Genomic DNA, 19,474 nt, shown 5'->3' with positions numbered 1-19,474 from the left:
CACCAACAACAACAACAACAACAACAACAACAACACCAACAACAACAACCATAAAATAGGAATTAACAATCATTGGTCAATGATATCTCATGATATCAATAACATAAATTACTCAATAAAAAGACACAGGCTAACAGAATGGATGTGAAAACAGGATCCATTATCCTGCTGCAAATAAGAAACACACCCCAACATCAAAGAAAGACATTATCTCAAAGTAAAGTGTTGGAAAAGAGACTTTCCAAAGACATAGAGCCAAGAAGCAAGGTGGTGTGCCCACTTTAATATCTAACAAAATAGACTTTCACCCTAACTTAATAAAAAGAGATGAAGAAGGACATTTCATACCCATCAAAGGAAAAATCCATTAAGATGCCATCTACATTCTGAACATCTATACCCCAAATACAAGGGCAACCATATTTGTAAAAGAAACATTATTAAAGCTTAAATGATACACTGAACCTCACACATTAACAGTGGGGGACTTCAATACTCCACTGTCACCAATAGACATGTCATCAAGGAAAAAAAACTAAACAGAAATAATGGAGCTAACAGATATTATGGCCCAAATCTACAGAACAGATATGGCTACAGCCTTTCACCCAAACAGAAAAGAAAATACCTTCTTTACAACACCTCCAGAACTTTCTCCAAAATTGACCATATACTCGGTTGTAATGCTAGTCTCAACAAATATAAAAAGATTAAAATAATCCCTTCTTCCTAACAGACCACCATAGATTGAAGCTAGATTACAGCAACAGAAAGCCAACAAACTCATGAAAACGAAACATGGAAACTCTCTATTGAACAACCACTGGGGCAAAGCAAGAAATAAAGAAAGTAAAGATGTTCTAAAAGTCAATAAATATGAATGTACAGAATTTACAGAACATTTCATATAATGGTAGAGTTAAAATCTCTTTGATATAAAAAGAAAACCAACATACAATAGTCGAGATAACCTGACTATTAAAGTAAGCATGAATTTTAGAACTGAAAGACTACATTAACAGAACGTATCACCCTTTACCAGCTGAAAAGCATAATGGTAACAGTGTCTGGCATTTATTTGTGTGCTTGTATTTTTATGTTTCAGGACTGGAGAGTCTATTCGCACAAGCCCTGTAAGCATTTGACTTCTGAGTTATTTTCCTGAACCTTTTTTCACACAGTTTTTTAAAGGCAGGGTCACATTAAGATGCCCAGGCCTGCCAAATAGAAGGAATTACAGGACTGCTTTGCTAGACCCAACTTGAACACAACCAGTTATTAAAAGGAAGCCTGGCCAAATTTCTGTGGGATAGTAGAGAAAGCCAATAAGTCATCCATGGTTTAGCAGAAAGTCTGCATTAAACTCCGCAAAGACTACTCCAAAATAAAAGGTTACCTGACTGCTGGTTTCACTTATGGCTTCTAGGAGTTTTTCAACTGCTGCTTGAAGTCGAGAGCTGATGTTCAGCATAAGTTCTTCATTTTCAGGATCTATTACAGGCCCAGCAAAACCACTCCTCACGAGCCGCTGTGACAGCTCAGCTCCTTCCTCAGTGACTTTGGACCAAATGCTGTCATGTGTTGCTATGGCACTTCCAGGATAAGAGGGTGCGGACTTATCCACAGCTAGAAGAGTAGTAAGTTAAAGGCATAAATTAATCATTTAAAGTTGCAACATCAAGTAACTGAAGATACCAAATCAAACTAAAACTTGAATCATCACAATTCCAAGATACTTAAATAACAACTTCTTAACAGAGTGAACATGCAAAGCAAGAGTATTGGATAGCAAGACAGACAGATACAAGAGGGCAGTGCTTACAGAAACTAACACTTGGGTTACTCAGAATCTTTTCTCTGATGAAAAAAAAATTTGTTTTAGTGCAAGGGATCAACTCTGGAGCTTTAGTATATATACCATGTACTGAGCCACACTCACAGTCTAATAGAACACAAGACAGCATGGAATAGCTATCTAAGCAAAGAGTGTCAAGTAGTGTTTGGAACGGGAAGATGATTCCTAAGTAACAAGATCTGGTTCCCCGTGTAATAAGGCAAATGCGTAACCAAAGATGACAAAGATGAAGGGGAACTGGGGAGGTCAAGTGCTTGCCACAGGAACACATGAGCGCTGCCATACCTAGCTGGGGAAGCGACAGAGGTATAGAGACTGGAGGACCTGGGGGTTTGCTGGATAGCCAATCTAGCCAAAATGGTGAAACTACAGGTTCAGTGAGAGACCTCATCTCCAAGAGTAAGGTGGAGAGTGACTGAGGAAACACTCCCTATTGAGATTTCTAGCTTCCATAGAAACACATGACTGAGCACACACCACCCACAACCATCGCCCCACACCCATCTGATGATGCCGTGAAACACTCCAGGTACACTAAAGAAGAGAGCAGGAGGATATATTCATCAAAGACTGGACCTTCTGACTCTTGAGCCTATTCAGAAGTGACTGGTTTGATTTGATTTGGTGGCACACTGAAATGCATTAAGAAAATTTCGTTATGTGCTACATTTGCAGTGGTATGATGGGGAAAAATATAGACTAATATATTATTCACAGACATAATATTATTTTTTTATATAAGGATCAGTAAGTGCCGGGGTGGGGGTGGGGCAGCTCCGACTGGGTGTTTCTTCTTTCTTGTTGGTTCTTCTTGAGACAGCAGACAGGGAAGAACTTAGGCGGAGGCTAAGACTTTGTCTTACAAGAAATTTAGGATTGCTGTAATAATAAAAGGTTTACTTATCTAAGTCTAAGTTACTATGCTATTGTAGCTGACCTGCCTTCTGTGATCCTCTGAGGCCAGAAACTGCAGTTTCTGGCACTTAGCACCTCATCCTAAAGCAGCAGGAGATTAAGTAAAGGATTGACTGCTAGAACCTTCTTCCTATTGTCCAGATGCCTCTTGCTTGTTGGGCTACGGGGAAATTTAGAGCAATAAACTTCTATTATACCAAGAGAAGAGAATAACACTCACAGAAGGAAAAACTTTTACATAAGCAAATATGCATAATCTCACATAAATTCATATGCAGACTCATGCTTATTTTTTCATTTATACATATCCACTCATACCCAGCTGAGCCCAACTTGCACGCATTCTCATAATTACTTACACACACACACATGCATACATTCTCACAATTACATACTAACACACACATCCATACATACATATGCATATGGAGCAAAAGACCAAGCACTGGTGCAGAAAGAACTCACTCATTCTGGAAGAAAAATGGAGCTCCTATCTTTATTACATAGAGAAAGAAATGGCTTCTACCCTTTTAACGTTAAATGAATTAAACCCATATTTGTAAGAAAAAAGCTTTGTTTCTTTTAATAACACTAAGCCTGCCTTGTCCTTACCATGGGACCTGCTCTGTCCCATGGTAAGGAAAAGCCCGGCTGCTCCTTCTGCTCTCTGCATCATCTTCTTTATTCCTCTTTCTCTCTGCATTCCATACACTGCTCTCTTAGTATTTTATGTTACCTATAGTTTCTAAGTTATTCCACTCTGTATTCTCCTTCTAATCTAAAAGGTGTTCTGTCTAAAAACGTCTCCTCAGCTCAGTTCCTCTCTCAGCTCAGTCCCTCAGTTCTTCTCTTCTCTTTGTCCTCAGCCCTTAAACATGTTTCAGTAGACATGATCACATGTTAAAAAGCTCATCAAAAGTTCACATAGAAAATCAAATCATAAATTGACATAGTTTAGAATAGCGAATGTTTACATGCATATCCATTAGGAGTAATTATCTAGCTAAACATCCATCACCTGTCTCAGACCACAGGTTCACTGAAGGTTTAAGACCATAAGTAAAGTTTTGTATAGATAAGCCCAGTCAATATTTTATCTTTTGTCCAAGCACCTATAATAAATCGTTAGTCTCCCTATTATGACTTTTGGTTAATTGTTTTACAACTTCTTGGAATGTGCTCTGTGTAGGAGAAAGTCCGGTTACCATCTAAGAGCAATTTCCGGTTACCATCTAAGAGCAATTAACTGCTGACACTTGAGAGACTGGCAGAGTTCTCATCGCAATCTTGACTATCAGAAAAGGACCTAATAGCAGGCCCATTATAAAAGAGCTTAATAATCACTAATATAATTTTAGGAATACATACAGGATCATAATAAAGGCTTAAGTCACCCACTTGTCTATATAGCATCACTGTAAGACAGTACAACTTCATGAATCTGCAGAGATCTGCTCCAAAGAGGTGTGCTACCACTTAGTGATTGTTATATATGTTTAATAATAACAGGAAAAGCATATTAATAGCAGGAATCTTTTCTAAAATGAGTCCCTCACAGCCTTGCTTAATGAGGGCACACCTGTGGCAGATTATATAGTAATCTGAAGCAGGCATTTCAGGGTGATCACCTGCTAGTTAATAGCTTGTCCTGTTATGGCTCCTGACAAGTAAGCTAACTGAGACAAGATAAACTTCACTTCCTATAAAGCAGTGGTTCTCAACTTTCATAATGCTACAGTCCTTTAATAATTCCTCATGATACGGTGACTCCCGGCCATGAGATTATTTTCATTGCTACTCCATAGCTGTAATTTTGCCACTATTATTACTCATACTATAAATATCTGATATGCAGAATATTTGATATATGACCCTTGTGAAAGGGTCCTCCCAAAGGCGTCACGACCCACAGGTTAAGAACTGCTACTCTAAAACCTTGCTGCTCTAACACCAAGGCATAAGTACTTATCACTGACACCTACTAGCACACTCACCCAGGATGGCATGCTAGAGCCATAAAATCAGATGCAGCTTTTCTAACCAGTTCCACTAATCACCTCTACTAAGCAAGGTCATTGCTGGCACAATATGAAAGTGTGTTCTAGGGCACAATTTTAAACATTTGCAGTTTTCTTTAAATGGCTGTATACATATGACTGTGTGCTTGCATTGTATGTGTATCATGTGTGTGCCTATACAAAGTTGACCATTGGTGTAGATGCTGGGAACCAAAACTGGGTCGTCTGCAGGACCCAGCAAGAGCTCTAACAGCCAAACCATCTTTCCAGGCCTCAAATATTTGCTATTAGACAAAACTTTATTTAATTCTAATCACTGGCACAGCAGCTCATATAATTTTTAATTTGTATTTTATTCTCCACACGACAAAAAAGCACAACTACTATACTAGTATTTCTTTATATTATAACATGTATTTAAAAGCAAATGTCATGACAATAGGACAAATACTTCAAAGGTGTTATAGTTCAAGATGATCTTGGAATTCAAAATGGTATATAAAGTATTCCAGATGGTATTGTACAATACATACTGTAGCAATTGTAAAATCAAATGAAGAAGTCTAGGAAATAGACAATAATTTTGTAGAAGCTATGGGAGCAAGAGCTATTACTTGTTGCTTAGGAAACAAAAACACTTAGGTGATGCCATTATCTGAGGAACTGAATGCATTCTAGTGACATTATGTCTTTCATGGGTTTGAAGAATGTGATAAAGCTGAGGTAAAGAGAACAGTCTGATATGGTGGAAACACTAACAGAAATATATGGAGAAATTCGGGTGAAGCAGGCGAACATTTAAAAGAAGCGAACTGGAAAGTATGCTGGATCTAAATTGTTAACTGTCTTAGATTTTGTTGGAACTTTGGGAGTTTTGCTAAAGATTGGAAAAGGTTAATCATATTTTAAATTGAAAGATAAGAGCAAATCTAAGCACCAGAAACAAATTTTAAGAATACATTAAAAAAATAATAGACTGGTTAAAAGTGTATTTCAATTACCCAGTGAGGCGTGATGAACTATGATGTGGCAAGGATGAAGGCATGAAACTCAAAGGGGAAAGGACTCAAGTTGGACACAACGAAATGCAAAGGCAAAGTCGAGGCAGGCAGATGCATGTGGGCTTCAGGTGATTCCCACTGAGAGCAATCGTAAAGAAACAGACTACGCTGTGGTCACGGTATGCCCGCAGGCCGTGTTGTATGCTTGGGCCTGTAACTTTTAAGGCGTTTGCTAATGTGAGAGCTGAAATACTTAAGTTGACACACTTGTTGGTAAGAATACCTGAATTAGGCAACTCTCTTCCAGTGCACTGACTTTTACTCTGGAGGGCAAAGCTGAGAACAACCAACACTTAAGAAAACAAAACACAACCTTAGACAGTATGGAGTCTGCACGTAACTCGTGTACAAGGGAGCAACTGAAGAACAGAAGACTGAAGACACTGTACACACGTGGGCGCAAAGCCCACACACAAAGCACAGTGCAAAAGCCATGGGATACCTGTGTTTCTGCAATGGCTAATTCAAAAAACTAGGTACTAAAGTGTCCTCCAAAAGATAAAGACGCAACACGCCTAAGAGCTTCTATTCCATGGTCTGGTTTTCGGTGTTAGGCAGAGTCTCCTTTATACAGTAGTCTAGGCATAGAGGACACCTTGCCTAAATTCTCTTGTCTGGGCCGCACATTGCGTCCAAGGCTAGTCTGGTACACAAAGCAGAACCATCTCCCAACAGGAGGAAGGAAGGAGACGGATGTGTTAGTACTGAACGTCCTCACCACCAGGGGGAGTCTGCAAAGAACCAGTGTCTTCTCAGTTATCAGTGAGCCACTACTGACCTACAGCACAGCACTGTAGCACAAGGAAGCCATGCAAGACAGGCGTTCCTCCACGGCTTCCCAATAGAGAGGGAACCATCCTCTAAGGCATCTCAAGGGAACCGGAAACTTACAACACAGTCCTGGAACCATTGTGTCAGGTGATAGACCACTCCCTCAGACTCAAGTGAGTCCACACGAGCTTAGCCCTGGCTTTCGGGTTCATAGCTAGATTATTCTCGCAAGGAAACAAATATTAATGAGTCAATTATTTATTTTTTCAAGTGTTAGCAAGTCCAAAGCTGTTTAAAATCTAAACAAGTTCAGACTTGAAGACTGAAAATATGCCACACATGTAGCTACAAGAAAAAAGGCCATATATAAAACCAAAGAGTAAAAGCCATTCTGTAAACATATCAAAACTTAATTGTTATTATATCAAATGAGACATTAATGCTTCCATCCAAAAATATGAAGAAATGTCAGGGTGAATTCTAACATACAGAGCATATTACTAATACTCTATATGTTATTGGGGTTTATGACAAATTCAACATTTTAAAATCATAAATTCAATATATACTTAAAAATGAAAACTGGATCAGTGAGTGTTCCTTGATGATACTGATGGCCATATCAATTTATTAGCAAGACCAACAATACTGTTAATCATAAAAACATAAAATGTTAGCTGGAGAGCATACACACAGTGATGCTAATGCTAGCAAAATAATCTTTGAAATAACACCATACTTGTCTATTTGTATATTTGACTTTCCCTCTCGCACTGTAACATTATTTTTTTAAAACTGGCCACCAGGTAAATAATATTCTGTGGACTTATGTTAAGTCATATGTAAAACGTTTTAAAGCAAAATATCAGTTATGTTCCGATCTTGCCTCATGGGAATCCCAGGGCTTCCTGTTACTAGTAGGCAGAATTACCACAGAGCAGGAGCAGTACAATGTTCAGTAAGCTTCCAAATGCTCAGGGCATGCTGTAGACCTCAGCTGGGGAACTTGTCAATAAGAAATGACTGCGAGGTTTCTTTAACACACACAGACACACTTCTACACTGACAATTTTCAATGTACTTTAAAAAGAGAGGAAACTTATGGACCAGATGTCCTTTCAGGTCTGCCTTCTCAAAGTCAGTAAATGCCAGCATAGCCTTCTGTGCTGAGCGAACTGCCAACTTGTCTCTGTGTGACTTCCACCACACTGCTTGGAAAGTGAGCTTGCTGCTGCTTGAGGAGGACTGTAGCATCAATGACAACAGCTGACCCAGAGAGGGTCTGCAGTTTACAGGCCGTTTCCTCAGAGCGTTTCTGACTGTACAAGTCAGCATGGTATCAGCTTTACTGGAAGAACAGTAAAACTGCTCCCTAGATGGTTAAGAAAACCAGCTCATTGTTTTTATTTCTGTTTGAGTAAACACTTTCACATGTTTTAATGTGATCTTGTTCTCTATACATTAAGATCCACACACAGCAAACACCCTTTGTCCACAGTTTGTGCAGGAAAGCTGATCTGAAAAGTCAATCGACCAAGTGTAAAAAGACTGAATTTGAAAAGAAAAAAATTGTTATTATTTCAGTTCTTATTTTACTAAAAGCATTTTAGAGATTATCTTTAAACTCAACTGAGGTGTTTTTAAGTTCAGTTTGTTTAAAATTTTAAATCGAGCTTTCTTTTGAGATAAGAAACACACTGCTAGCCAACCTGTAATTAAGCAAACCATCTATAATTGGCTATTTTCTTCTCATTTCTCCACAGGAAGCTCAGCAAGCTGAATGCTCTCCACAGTTACAAGGCAGCACTTGGAAGAACTGCCTCTACTCAGGGAGCCTGGAAGCCAACTAGATTAACCTCCTCACCCAGGATTTCAGACCCTCTCAGCAAAGTGAAAGCCCAAACTAAGTCCCAAATGCAGACAAGACACGTTCTGCTAAACATCATACTTTAAAAAAGCAGGAAGAACCTATCAGGGACAGTCCAAAGATAAAACAAACAGGTTTTACAGAGACTTGTTAACCTTTCCAAGTGGGGCTAGAGTCCTAAAATCTCTTCACTTTAACCTTTTTTAGTTTGCACATGGATGTAAATCCTGAGTAGTGACACGGAATTATTCTTTATCAGTAGAGAAGGAAAACAGGCAGGGTAGTAACCCTGGGCACAGATGATGACAGCCCTGAGGCACCCATCTGCAAATGCTATTCAATAATGGTGGCTGAGAAAAGCAGCTTTAAGGTCTTTGTGTGTAACCGTCCGTGAATATGTGTGACACTGTGCATGGCAGTCCAAAAGTTCAATATTTTCCCTTCCGTACATTTCTATATCCTGGGAGTGCCCTGAACTGAGCCCATGTTGAAGGTGTGGATTATTTCAAAAGCATACAGAACCATTACCTCTTACACATTCTTCTGGTATGCAAGTTGTGGCGGATGCCTCTGCTTCGGATCGCCAAAGCAGGCTGGTAGCTGGCTGACTTTTACTAGATCGGTCCAGAATCCCAAGAACATGGCGGCCAATTGTTTCTTCAGCAGCTGATGTTGTCTTGACAACGTCTAACAAGATCTTCAAAAGTCTATTATTAGCTTTTTTGAGAGCATACCTGTACAGAAAAGGAATCATTTGTTAAAATGTTTAATTAAAAACTAAACAAAACACACTGCTATTATGTCATTCTGTTTCATAGAGGCAGGTGGTGGTGGTGCACTTTTAATCCCAGCATTCAGGAGGCAGAGGCAGGCAGGAAGGGGAAGGCAAAGTTTGAACCAGTTTGGTTTACAGAGCGAGTTCCAGAACAGCCAAGGCTATACAGAGAACCCCATCTCAAAGAAGAGGAGGAGGAAGAGGGGAAGAGGAGGAGGAAGGGGAGAAAAAAGAGAGAAATGACTGTGTTATAACTGGAAAACGTTTGATCCTATTAAAATAATCTATAATCATACCACAATGAAAAACTTCTAGTTTTGTAGTTATTTTTAAACTAAACTATAGAGTGCTTGTGTTCTTCTAACAGGTCTATATAGCTTACAATTTTGTAAGCATGCATTTTATTGACCCAAAAGAAATCAAGTCACTAAGGTTCTTGGTTAATGATTACATTTTTAAAAAAAAGTTAGAGTGTGGAAAGATTCAATCATGCATCAAGTACTGAGTTGGTAATATAGTTACCCATACACATATGTATTTCATCCTTTCATGAGTCAAACAACATACTTTAAAGTATGTTCTAAAAGTCCACAATAAAAATGTGGTATTATTTTTATAACTTCTAACAACAAATGCGATGCCGAGATTTAAACAGGTCAAATAGGTAGAGTTCTGTCTTAAAAGACCAACAGTAACATTTCAGTCTGATAATGTGAAAGCAAGTGTCACAGGCCTTTACAATTTTTTATTTACTTTAGACACAAAACTAGACCTAACTAGTTTCACACATGTCACTCATTTCAGTCAACTGGAGAGAGAAAATTTTTCAACTAAACAGAAATAATGTCTTTCCATAAGAGTCATCTATTTATTCACTTATTTACTTATTTCCTTTAAATGAGGTGACTGGCTAACTCTTCTCTGAAATATCTTGGCATTCAGGCAGAATCATTACAACTACAATAAATGTATCTACTTATTATTTATGTGTACAGGAATGTGCCTGAGTGAGTCTGTGTATGCCACACATGTGCAGGAGCTCTCCAGAAGACGACACTGGATCCCTTGAGACTTCTAACAGGCACAGGCTGCCGGGAGCTTCTAATGGTGGGCTCTGGGAACCCAGGTCCTTTGCAAAACTATTAACCACTGAGTCAGCTCTGCAGGCCTGATCACTAAAACTGTCACTGCCTAGATTTCCTTCTACCCTCCATCTTACTTGTAAACCTACAGATTTTTAAAACAAGAAAAAAAAATGAGGATTGTCCTGAATCAAGTGTTTTCATCTGGTTTATTTTTACTGTAACATGAGCCCTTTAAAATTGTGTCAAAAATGTATTGTCATAAATAGTGATTATCTCATAAATCTTAATTGCTTAATACACCAGAAGTAGTATATCAGCTAAATTTATACTTAATAAATATAGACAAAGGACAGGCTTCTGTGGTGCAGGTTCCTTGGCTTAAGAGAGCTTTATCTCTCAACTTTACACTGTAGGAGAATATTACTAAAACGCAAGATAACAGCTGTCGGCTTCCCAGGCACATGATCTATTTTAGGACCAGGTAATAAGTGGAGTTGTTTTCCTTTAGTAGTTGTCAAGCAAAAGACAGGCTTCTATTTTTGTATCCAGATCAAGTTATCTACTTACATAATTTAGAGTATTAAAAATAAGACCAAATAACAGAAGTACAGGGTTTTATTTTCTTAACTTTTACTTAAGATTTGATCAAGTGTAAAATCCCATGATAAAAAAAATATTTTTTACTTTAAAAAACTGATAAAATGCATGATGGTTAAAATCAAAAATGAATACTTATTTTATCAACCTCACCATAAAAAATTCTAAAAACTAAATATATGATTTATAAAATATAATAGTGAAAATGTTATTTTATAATGTTCATTTTATATGAACAAGTAAATAAATAAATAAATAAACAGATTATTCTACATTGCCATGATAGGTCTAATTTTCAAACACTGTCTTTCTTGTTTGAGTTCCATACTGACTGTGTTCCATAGTGATGATCCACTAAGAGAAGCCAAAATCTTAGGGGCCAAATTCCTTCATAGGAGCTGAGGAAGATGATTAGAGGACACAGAAGGATGACAGTCACAGAAATTGTTAGTAGATACTACTTCTAATTTTAAATCAAGAAAATTATTTTCATTTGAACAAAATAAAATTTAAAACTCTGTACCATTCTAAACAGTCTTTAAGTTAACATAGGCTATCTATTCTCATAATGTTAAACATTTTCATATTCATCTCTGTGATATCAAAGTAAGGAACAGTATTGTTGCCATCTGGTGTCTAATTTACTCTTCTATGAAATGTGAATGTGGATTAAAGGTCCTTATGTGTTATACAGCAAATGCAAAAAGAAATTAAATGTGAAATATTTATCATAGTTTTCTCAAAATACCTAATACCAAATGAATGTCTTAGAGTTAATGAAAAAAACAAGACATAAAGACATAAAACTCACTAATAGAAATGATTTTAGAATATAAAATAGCATTATGAAAAATAAAGGTAATTTAGAAAAGTCAATATTCAATAACAACTAAAGAGAATCAAGATCAACATCTACTAAAAACTGAAGTGCATGCGAAAGATTTTTAAAAATTAGTCTAATTAATGATAAAAATTGTCTTTCCTTCTTATACTATTACCTATGTGGTCAGATGTCATACATAGTACGATTTTTTTTTAAGTTTTATTGCAGTATGATGAGAAAAGTTACGATTTCAATTTATCTGAATTTGTTAACATTTAAAAACATATTTTAAGTAAATAAAATTAAATCACATTCTTGTTTTCCTTTCGTACCACAACTCCTCTCAGAGACCCTCCCTTCAATACCTATAATATCTTTTTTTGTCATATTCCATAGTACGACTTTTAAAACAAAGTACAAATGTAAAGATAAAGCTCTGACAACAATTACTGAATTGAAAGCAGCATTTTTAACCCTGTGCTGAACAAGTACACATTTTATACCTTTCATTGGACAGGTCTGTATCGAGAGGCGCATCTTCAGGTTTTTTCTCCAATGTCTTCTCTTTTAATGTCTGCTCCTCAACTTCTTGACTGTCATTCCCATCCTGTGTAAGTTGGTGCAAAGGCAGAGAGGACAAAACAAAGAGAAAACCCGTCATCCTAGAAACGGCAAGTCACACTTCTAGAGTGGTACGAGACGAAACAGAAACCTCTGAGCATGATGTAGACACTGCTTGAAATAATGTTTAACTCCGTGTTATCAAGAGATTAGCATTATCAAGAAAAGATAAAACATTCTGATACACAGATGAAAAACATGGAATGGGTTCAAAGGAATGCATGCTGTACAATGTGACAGTAAAATCTGTTAGGCTGCTGCATGGTGGAGCAACAGTTGCTGTTACTGCAACACCAGAATCAAATTACCAGCAGAATGCATGGCATTTCTACTCACCTACCTTCCATGGGAGCAATCACAAACACTTAAGCTCAGTGCCTATGAAAACGTAATCACACACCGACGAGAAAGACAAACAAATCCTACTGCATTGTAGCCACGGCTCCTGGGTGAGCCAAAGTCCACACTACCTGTGTTTGCGTACTGCTGTGGCGCAGCTCACAACACAGCTCCTTTCTTCCAGTTAAGGACAGCTGCCTTAGTGCTTCCAGCTCCTCTAACAGAACCCTTTCTCTCTCTGAAACCACGAGCTCAGTATCTATGGAGGATTTCTAAATAAGAAAAAAGGTCATGAGAGAATATTGTTGGTGATAGGAGAAGAAAACAGAAACATTCGGCCGATTTCTTTTAACCCCTTGAGACTATGGGCCATTTTCAAACTGTGATTCGGATTACAAGGGGTTAAAAGGCATATACAAAATTCAATGCAAAATTTGAGACTTTAGAAAAAAGTTAATTAAATGGATTAGGGATTTGTACAGTTTAATTAATACTTTTATGTCAAATTTGCATTGAAAATTCAGAAGTCTGAATTCACAAAATACAATGCAGAAAAGCAAAAGTCAATTCTCCGATGATCGCTATTTTGTGCTTCAGCCCCAAATTTGCCATTATTTTATATCTGAAGGAATACAAGTCAACAATCCTCTGTTTTTCCGTTTAATTTTCAAAAATAAATTTCGAGTTTTCATATGAGCTTTTCTGCAATGATTTTGTGGGTATATTTTATATAGCAACCGGTAAGAACATAGCTCCCAAAACCAAAGGAAATGTAAATTTAGTTGAGAAAGGGTTAAGAATGTTATATAAATTTGCGTTCTTCAAATCAATGAAAAGAAACGTGCTACCCCAGATTTCCAACTGTGATTTACAAGGTGATTAAAGATAGTGGGAGTAAACCTGTGAGCTTCACTGGTAGGCTCTCAGAGGTGAACCTGCCTATGGGCTGAGCGAACTACATGTGCAGGCACCACAGCACAGGCAGTCTACGCTGAGGAGGTCTCTGCTGTGCATCCTCTGCTACTAAGTGTCAGTGCAATGATTCCCGTCTTACTCTGCAATCCAGAAGGGAAACTACATACATGATGTCATGACGATGAACACTATGAATCTGGGTCCAGTGTGCCCTCAGGTTCTAAAACTGCAGATGGGGTGTCTCTAGTGGTAATATCTGTAACCATTTTCAGATCCAGCAAAATAAACTTTAAGTTTTAAAAAGGTTATAAAGTTACATAAAGTTACTGTTATTTTAGTTGGGGAGAGAAGGGCTTTTCCATGCCAACCTGGGTTAACTGCACATTGAGCCTCCTGATCTCCTCTTGTAGCTGCTCCTGGTCTTCTCGTTGCCTCTCCATCTGTTGCATGTGGGCCTGCCTCAACATTTCTGTTGCTTGCTGATGTTCTTCATATTGTCGTACAAGTTCTTGCCGCATATCTTCCAACTGTTCATTTAAGATGAGCTGTCTAGAGGTATCCATATTTGACACCTTTATCAGTAAAAACAAAAAGTTCAACCACACATGAATTGTGAAAATTGGCCACTACTGATATTTTCATTGAATATGAATGCAATTCTATTATACCCATAAGACACCTGAATTTTTTCATTATTAAATAAAGCCTAAATTAAAAAAAAAAAAAAAACAACCTGGTATTTCTTTTAAGCACAATTGCAAAACATTAAGATAATTAACAAAATATATTGTTTTTCAGAGGGTAAATATCTCTCAGTAAGTTTAGCTAAACTATAATTCTAAAGGAGAAAAATAAAGATATTTAATAATCCCTCTACTTTTAATGAAGCCATGATTCCATTATTGTTTTTGACATTTTGTGGGGGTAAATGAGGATTTTTTTTTAATCTTAAAATTGTACTTAGGAAACAGGAAATTTTATTTATTAAATTTATATTATACAACAATTACATAACATTCCAGAGAATTTCTTCATAAGAGAGAATCATATATCACTTTCTTTGACTCAGAACAAATGCACTCACTAATGGATTCTCTGAGCATAATAATTAAGTCATTCTCCCATTTCAGCTGCTGGAACCCAGAGAGACTTCTGTGCCCACTCCCAGCTGTGCATGCCTAGAGACAGCAGCTTTATGTGATTATCCTCCTGAGTAAGATAGAATCATACATTTGAATTCAAATGATTTTAGCAAAAGTAGGATTTATTTCCATTCATTAAAGACAGCTAACTGTTGAGGAAATAATTCTATTTGTGAGTACATAAAGAAAAAGAGAATTAGGACCCAGAGAGTAAAATGCATTAAATTACTCTTTTAAATAAGTGGTGGTATCCTATATGTTCTTGTATTGAACAAATCTTTCAGTCATAGACTTTGCCAAATCACAGGATAAATTTTAACTGAAATAAAGTTAAAACAGTTGTTAACTTTTAAGATTTTATTGCTTAAACATTCAATACAATGCTTTTATTACATCTTTAATTAATTAATGTCCATATGTGGGTACACACGTCTCTCTGGGTACACGTGTGTGTGTGTGTGTGTGTGTGTGTGTGTGTGTGTGTGTGTGTGTGTGTGACAGAGAGAGAGAGAGAGAGAGAGAGAGAGAAAGAGAGAGAGAGAGAGAGAGGACAACTAGAGGAAGTCAATTCTCTCCATCCATCACTTCAGTCTCTGGGTGAACTCCGAATGTCAGCTGTGGGGACAGGAACCTGACCCACTGAACCACCTCATGGGTATGAACAATGTCTGTAAGGAAAACAGACGTTGCTTTTTTTAACGATGTGCTCTATCATTAATAAGCTACAATGTGAGTCATCATAAACAAGCTGACCTGATGGATACTGCCTTCTGCCTTAAGCAACACTTTTGAAAATGTATTCATACTGAAGAAACCATTTTTTGTTTTTACAAATTTTTTGCTTTTTAAAAAATACCCCAGGAGTCATACTTACAGATTTTCTTACTATAAATGTTTCATCTTTGGAAAATATCTCTTCTGAAATAGCCACTCCATGTTCTTCTGACTTTAGTATATCATCAAGCTCATCATGGTTGGACAAAGGAACTGCTTTTCTATATTCTCCTAACTCTGTGCTAAGTGGTTTAAATTCTTCTTTAAAATTCTTCTCTGTTGCTTCAAAAGTCTGAAGACCAACTTGCCATTGTGATGTGATGTCATTTAAATGGTGTTTGTTTTGAGAATATAGAGCATGTGCTTGTATAGCGTTTTCTTTCCCCTCAGATAATCTAGAGAGTTCAGTCTGTTGAGCAAATGCTATACTCATTGATACGATGACCTAAATCAATAAAACAAACAATGCTTAAACAGCAGTTGGAATTGAACAAGGAAATTATTAAGACAATATACATTTTAAAAAGCCAGGCATCAATGCATACCCAACACTACATGGGTGACCAAGAACCTGAGACTACGTAGCAGTAAAATCAAACACTACTGTTCAAAAAACAACAAACCAACAGCAACAACATATACATAAACACAAAACATGGAGCAATAAAATGACTCCTAGACATTCTGCTATACTCATAATCAGTGCCCTGCTCAGCCATCACCAGAGAAGCTTCCTCCTGCAGCAGGTGGGAATGAATAGAGATGACCTTACAGGAAGAATGAGAAACATTGGAACACTCAGCCCTAAACAGAATGTCTCCATCAAATCCCTCCACTCAGAGGTCAAAGATTTCTATCAAAGAGACAGCAGAAAGAACTATTGCCAGTTTTCTGAGAAACCGCCAAAATTATTTCCAAAGTGGTTGTACAAGTTTGCACTCCCACCAGCAACTGAAGACTGTTCCCCTAGCTACACATTCTTGCCAGCATGTGCTATCTCTTGAGTTTTTTATCTTAGCCATACTGGTGCGTGTAAAATGAAACCTCAGAGTTGTTTTGATTTACATTTCTATGACAACTAAGGACTTTGAGTATTTCTTTAGAGGCTTTCTTGGCCATTAGAGATTCCTCTGTTGAAAACTATTTAGATCTATATATCATATTTTATTGGGTTATTTGGGTTGTTGATGTCTAACTTCTTGAGTTCTTTGTAAATTTTGTATGTTAACTCTGTCAGATGTAGGGTTGGTGAAGATCCTTTCCAAATCTGTGAGCTGCCAAACTGTCCTATTGACAGTGACCTTTGCTTTACAAAAGCTTTGCAGTTTCATGAGGTCCTATTGATCAATTGTTGGCCTATAGAGCCTGAGCCACTGGTGTTCTGTTCAGGAACTTGTCTCCTGTTCCAATGTGCTCAAGGTTATTTCCCACTTTCTCTTCTATGAGACTTAAGAGTATTTGGTATTATGTTGGCGTCCTTAATCCACTTGGACATGAGTTTTGTTCAGGATGATAAGTATGGATCTATTTTCATTCTTCTACATGTAGACACCCAGTTAGTGCAACACCATTTGTTGAAGATGCTTTCATTTTTCCATTGTACCGTTTTGGCTCCGCTATCAAAAATCATGTGTCCATAGGTGTGTGGGTATATTGCTGTGTCTACAATTTGATTCCATTGATCAACCTGTCTGTTTCTATACCAATCCATGAAGTTTTTATCACTACTACAGGGAAGGTGATGCAACCCGAAGTTCTTTTATTGTTCAGGATTGTTTTGGCTATGCTGGGCTTTTTGTTTTTCCATATGAAGTTGAGAATTCCTCTTTAAAGGTCTATAAAAAGTTGTGTAGGAATTCTGATGGGGACTGCACCAAATCCGTAGACTGCTTTGTTAAGATGACCATTTTCACTACATTAACCTACTGATTCATGAGCATGGGAGATCTTTCCATCTTCTGATATCTTCTACAATTTCTTTCTTCGGGGTCTTGTTCTTTTCATACAGATCTTTCACTTGCTTGATTAGAGTTATATTATTTGTAGCTATTGTAAAAGGTGTTGTTTTCCTGGTTTCTTTCTTCATCCATTCATCATTTTTATAAAGGAGGGCTACTGATTTATTTGAGTTAATTTTGTATCCAGATGCTTTACTGAAAGTGTTTGTCAGCTATAGAAGTTCTCTGGTAGAATTTTTGGGATCACTTATGTATACTATCATATCATCTGTATATAGTGATACTTGGACTTCTTTCTTTCCACTTGATCTTCTTTAATTGTCTTATTGCTTTGACTAGAAGTTCAAGTACTATATTAAATAGATAGGGAGAGCATGGGTATCCTTGTCTTTTGCCTGATTTTAGCAGAAATGTTTTAAGCTTCTCTCCATTTAGTTTGATGTTGGATATTACCTTGCGGTATATTGCTTGATCATGTTTACAGATGTACCCTGAATCCCTGCTTTCCCTAATACTTTTAACATAAAGGGTTGTTGGATTTTATCAAAGGCTTTTTCAGCATCTGATGAGATAATCATGTGATTTTTTTGCTTTCAGTTTGTACTTTGATGGATATTCATATATTGAATCATCCTTGCGATCCTGAGTTGAGCCTTGATCTTGATGGATGATGTTTTTGATGTGTTCCTGGATTTGGTTTGAGTGTATTTCGTATAAAAGTATTTTTGCTTCAATGTTCATAAACAAAAATAGCCTGAAGTTGTCTTTGTTGCTGCGTCTTTGTGTGGTTTATGAGCAGGGTGACTGTGGTCTCATAGAATGAGTTTAGCAGTGTTCCTTCTGTTTCTATCTTATGCAATAGTTTGAGGAGTATTAGAATTAGCTATTCTTTTTTTTCTTTTTTTTTTTTGTGGATAGTACTTGGTTTATTCATTAGAAAAACAAAAACCAAAACTGATGGGTCTTTTATACAAAACAAGATGCTTTTTGTTTTCAAGAGTTAAAAGCACTCCAAAAATTTAAGGTGGGAACATGGATGATGACACAAAGCTGTTTCTCCCAGAAACACATGAACAAATATGCACAATGGGTTTATTATACATAGATCCAGATCATTTAGGACCACAATGGGACCACAGAGCCTGCCATCACATCGAACGAAGCTCCATCATGGCAGATGTGGAGGATAGTTGGAGTATGTGTCAGCATTTGGGCACAGAAGTGATTTACAATTCAGAATCGGGTGCCTAAAGAAGAAAACTCACTTCCATGTCAGAATACCAACAGAATTCAACCATAAAGTAGACACGCAGAATTCCAGTACACTGAGCTTCAGAACTCAGGGCAGGCAGGTGTAATCACAACACAGATGTGCTGGGGTCCAGCACATCTTCAGCTTCCAGTTGCCACAGGTACCTCAGCACCTAGGCGGTATCAATCAATCTGCCTAACTCCCAGGACCCCAACGCCTGCAGTCTGGCCTCAGCACTGGCCAGGCCCTTCTTTCTGCTGGGTAGAGCCAGGTTGCAGAAAGCCACGCAGACTGTCTGTGTTATCATTGGTCACACACAGCTGGGCTCTGAGTCATACGCAGCAGGTGTGGGAGGATTTGTCCTCACTATTTTCAGGGCTGGGGCTCACCATCACAGATGGCTAAGGTGCTTGGAGACCAAGCCGTCTCATGATCTCACTACTTACCCATACATACATCAAGAACAGGACAGTCAAAACGAATATGTGGGATCACCTTTTAGAGCCATGGTTAAAAGCAAATCTGTAGCCTGCAATATGAAGGTTTATATGGATGTTAGAGTCCCCCAGCTACCGGATTCTGGGTGATCTGGGTTCAGCTGAGCTACAGAGCAAGTAGCCAGATTCCCACACTAGACGGGATGGTTGGTTAGCTATTTGCTAGCTGTTTGTGCTTTGAAATGTTTTCTAATTACAGGTCATGACTA

General features: G+C 37.6%; 1 protein-coding gene across 1 annotated transcript in view; it reads right to left on the bottom strand.

The window, feature by feature from the left end:
- Window positions 1-19,474, bottom strand: part of Akap9 (A-kinase anchoring protein 9) — a 174,068-nt gene that overhangs the window by 75,775 nt on the left and 78,819 nt on the right. Inside the window, 6 exon segments of the mRNA XM_031380282.1 lie at window positions 1,397-1,626; window positions 9,016-9,221; window positions 12,271-12,374; window positions 12,859-12,999; window positions 14,011-14,214; window positions 15,659-16,003. Coding sequence (XP_031236142.1) covers window positions 1,397-1,626; window positions 9,016-9,221; window positions 12,271-12,374; window positions 12,859-12,999; window positions 14,011-14,214; window positions 15,659-16,003 — 1,230 coding nt within the window.

The sequence above is a fragment of the Mastomys coucha genome, unplaced genomic scaffold (genome assembly GCF_008632895.1).
Source record: "Mastomys coucha isolate ucsf_1 unplaced genomic scaffold, UCSF_Mcou_1 pScaffold19, whole genome shotgun sequence".
NCBI classification, from domain to species: Eukaryota; Metazoa; Chordata; class Mammalia; order Rodentia; family Muridae; genus Mastomys; species Mastomys coucha.
The sequence above is the reverse complement of the archived record's forward strand: the minus strand, read 5'-3'. Positions and strand labels throughout refer to the sequence as shown.